At 41.7% G+C, this 4345-nt stretch overlaps 1 protein-coding gene across 1 annotated transcript; it reads right to left on the reverse strand.

Moving 5' to 3' along the window:
• Positions 1–233: 233 nt before the first annotated feature.
• LOC141047863 (hemoglobin subunit alpha-4-like) lies at positions 234–1752 on the reverse strand. Its single transcript, XM_073543190.1, has 3 exons — positions 1658–1752; positions 1020–1224; positions 234–362 (listed from the first exon to the last, which is right to left on the reverse strand). Exons 1-3 carry the CDS (start codon positions 1750–1752, stop codon positions 234–236), a joined length of 429 nt encoding a protein of 142 aa, XP_073399291.1.
• Positions 1753–4345: the final 2593 nt, after the last annotated feature.

Consider the following 4345-nt stretch of genomic DNA (forward strand, 5'->3'; position numbering starts at 1 on the left):
CAGTGGTCACACATGAACACTTCTGCTCTATTTAAAGTCTATGAGGCCAACGGAAATAGCAGAATAAACTGCTAAATTATCTATGTCAGTCCCACAGACTTGAAATGTCCATTATGTGAAATACCTTGGAGATTTTTAACCATGTCACATTTTAGAATATCAATAAATATAGGCTCACAAACCAAGATTCATGCAAATATTTTATTTAGAAGCAAATTGTTTAATCGTTCTATTTATCTGTATTTGGAGATGAGGATGTGAGACAAGACAGCAAGGAACTTGTCAAAAGCAGCATGGGTGACGGCATCTAAGTGGGCGGAGTAGTTAGCGGCCAGGGTGACCAGGATGCAGTGAGACAGCAGCTGTAACACAAAGATGAACATTAATATAATCATAGAAACCCACCTATTTACTGTGCTTGTTATATTACTACAATGCCCCCCGTACACCTAACATGGCTGTCTGCCAAGCAATGGTTCGGCACATGGTGGTTTGGCCGGCAGCTATATCGGCCATCTCTCCCATACTCAGGAGTGATCCTGTTCTCTATGAGAGAGCCACTTTCAGACATCTCTAGCAGCATGTCATCATTAGTCCAAAATCGGACATGCTGGATCCTTAACTCCCCTGACAAGTTACCATATGTCTAGTGCCCCATACACCTTAGAGTGTTGGCCGAACTTATCGATATCAAAGGTTGAGGTGATTTTAACCTAATGTGTATGGGGGGCTAAAAAGACTGTAGCAGGCTTGAGCTGCACTGAAGATAAATATCGATATGACATATTGGGTGTGCAAGAAATTCCTATGGGCCTAATATCTTGTTCAGAATTATTGAAAATAAACTAATTGTTTAAAAGAGTTCTCTATTTTCATACACTTATGACATTTTGGCTTATCCACCACTATCTTACATGTTTGAGATAGAAAAACCTCCTTTAGCAATTAAACCATTCATCATTACTGGTATCTTCACCAACAATTTTTGACCTTATTTGTAACTTGTTTCTCAGTCTTACTTTGAAGTTTCCTGGGTCCACTCTCAGGTTGTAGGCATGCAGGTCACTCAGTTGGGACAGGGATCCCTCCAAGTTGTCCAGGTGTTTGGCCGCCTCTGCAATTGCACCCAAGACCTTTCCTCCATGTGTCTGGAGATCAGTGGATCCGTGGCTGAGGTCAAAGTGGGCAAAGTACGTCTTGGTCTGTGGGAAGCCCAGGAACATCCTAAAAGAAAAAAGTAAGATTTACACGTAGGTAATTCTTAAAAGGATTGTCCAGGACTTAAACATTGATAACCTATACTCAATATAGGTTACCAATATCAGATTGCTGACTGTTTTTGGGTACAGAAACTCAACTCCCATTAACGTCAATGCAAGATGAGCTGCATCAGATGAGATAGGCCTCAACAGTGGACGCAGCTGTTCACTTCCAGCTCTAAACATTCTGTAGATCCAACCACTTCTGGTGCTGCCAACAGGTGGTTTCTAGGGGTTCAGGGTATCAGGCGCCCACTGATCTGATATCAATGACTTATCCTAAGGATACATTATCAACATACCAGTCGTGGACATCCCCTTTAATTCTAAAAATATTCTTGTACTGTATACTTATTTGTGTGTAAAACAAAACTGATACCAATTAATGAATTCATTACCTTTCCAAAGCTTCAGCTCCGAGACCACTCACGTTTCCGGAGGCTTTGCCCAGGATGGACACGATGGCAGCCTTCTCAACGTCAGAGAAAGTCATGTTTCTTGTGTGTGGTTGGTCTGAGCTGTAGGGTAAGACACAGAAGGTTTGTGCTCTGTGTCAGGACACTGGGAATTTATAGAGGAAGGGTCAGCAGAAATGTATACTTTTCCACAGCCATTGCTTATCTTGGAGATACACCCTATAGATTGTGATAATGTGCAGCCTCTGTAGAATCACGTGCAGTGGTAAGCATCTGGGACTGGTTTGGAACTTGTACTTCATTGTAATGCAGTTTTATCTCTTTATTTAAAATAAATTAACTTTATTTTGGATATCTTATGAAATGATTGCGTAAGGCTGGGCGTACAGGACACAATCGCTGCCGTTATATGATTGACAGATGTTTAATCGCCTGCTTAGATTTGCTGACCACCCTGTAATATGCACAGAGCGATCAGTAACACAATTGTTCTGTGCTCTGTGCTCTAATATTGGCAGCACATCACCTGTTTACACAGGACAACACACTGCCTAAAATGATTATTTTGAAGCCTGTTTTGCTCATTTATCTGGTGTTCGCCAGTCGGCTTAAGGCCCCTTTACATTTAGCGATGCACCAGCGATCCCGACCACGATACGACCTGGTCAGGATCGCTGGTGCATCACTAAATGGTCGCTAGTGAGCTGCCACACAGGCAGATCTCACTAGCGATGTAGCGACGCAGCAGCGGTCATTACTTACCTTTCAGATGCGGCGATGATGACGTCCTCCACCCGCGTCCATGCGTCACTCGTCGGCGCCAGCCGGAAGCCCAGCAGGAAGCAGCCGACGAGAAATGAACCTGGCCGATCTCGCACAATCAGCGACAGACAGCGGGGGAGCCGGTCGGAGGTAAGTATCACACATAGCGATATCGCTAGCAATATCGCTGCTGCATCACAAAATCGGTGACGCTTTAGCGATATTGCTAGCGATATCGCTATGTGTAAAACCCCTTTAGACAGATCGATTATCAGGAACGAATCTTCCTCAATTATCAGCCGGACTAGACATGGCTAAGGAGTGAAACTGTTTTTGACCAGGTTATTAATCACTCATCAGACACAATTGACCATTATGTGGGTTGGATGGCTATAAGATATATTTTCTTAGGTTATCCAAATAATTTTTGCATCTCTCTTGTTTATGAGTGTTTCCGTGTGGTTATACAAGTATAAGAGATTCCACTATTATATATATATCTTATCTCCAGGTACAAGTTGCTGATATATACCCAAACGTTTTCTCAAGGATTAATCAAAATAAAAAAATGTAGCAATCAGAGTTTTTTTTTATTAAGATTTGCATACATAGTAACATACATAGTTTTGAAGGCTGTAGGAAGACCTTATGTCCATCTAGTTCATCCTATTTTTAGTGCAGCTGTTCTGCATTGTTGATCCTGGGGAAGGCAAAAAACCCACAGAGTAGAAGCCAATTTTCTCCATAGGGAAAAAAATTCCTTCCCCTAAGCTGGGTCAACCATCTACCTATAGTATTCTGTTATTCGTAACCTTCTATACTGTTACTCACAAGAAAAGCATCCATTCCTTTCTTAAATTCATTCAGTGAGTTGGCCATCACCACTTCCTCAGGAAGAGAATTCCAGAGCCTCACTGCTCTTCGTGAAGAACTCTCTTCTATGCTGGTGCAGAAATTGCCTTTCCTCCAAACGAAGAGAATGCCCCCTTGTTCTTGTCACAGTCCTTGGTACAAACAGTTCATTGGAGAGATCTCTGTATTGCCCTCTGATATACTTGTACATATATATTAGGTCTCCCCTAAGTCTTCTCTTTTCTAGAGTAAATAGACCTAATTTTGATAACCTTTCTGGGTATTGTAGTGAACCAACTCCATTTATCATTTTAGTAGCCCGCCTTTGAACCCTTTCAAGTTCAGTAATGTCTTTCTTGAGCACCGGTGTCCAAAATTGCACACAATACTCCAAGTGTGGTCTGACAAGTGATTTGTACAGAGGGAGAATTATGTTTTCATCTTGTGTCCCCAGACCTCTTCTAATGCATCCTATGACCCTATTTGCTTTTGTGGCAGCTGCCTGACACTGGGCACTCCAATTTAGCTTCTTATTGACTAAGATGCCTAAGTCTTTTTCCATGTCTGATTTCCCCAGCAGTTTCCCATTTAGTAAGTAATTGTAGCATCTGTTTCTCCTTCCCATGTGCATAACCTTACACTTATCTGTGTTAAACCTCATTTGCCATTTTTCAGCCCAATTCTCCAATTTACTCAAATCTGTCTGTAGTTGCAAACTGTCCTCCTTTGTGTTAACTACCTTATATAGTTTTGTATCATCTGCAAATACTGATATTTTACTGTGAAAGCCATCCACTAGATCATTAATAAATATATTAAATAGTAGGGGGCCCAATACAGAGCCCTGTGGTACCCCACTAGTAATCCTGGCCCAATCTGAGTATGCACCATTAATAACCGCTCTTTGTTTTCTATCACTAAGCCAGCTACCTACCCATCTACATACATTTTCCCCTAGCCCAAGCTTTCTCCTCTTACTTACCAATCTTTTATGTGGGACAGTGTCAAATGCTTTAGAGAAGTCGAGATAAATGACATCCAATGATTCTCCTTGGT

This window comes from Dendrobates tinctorius, unplaced genomic scaffold, assembly GCF_039654945.1.
Source record: "Dendrobates tinctorius isolate UK_male_01 unplaced genomic scaffold, ASM3965494v1 ptg000129l, whole genome shotgun sequence".
In the NCBI taxonomy this organism is placed as follows: Eukaryota; Metazoa; Chordata; class Amphibia; order Anura; family Dendrobatidae; genus Dendrobates; species Dendrobates tinctorius.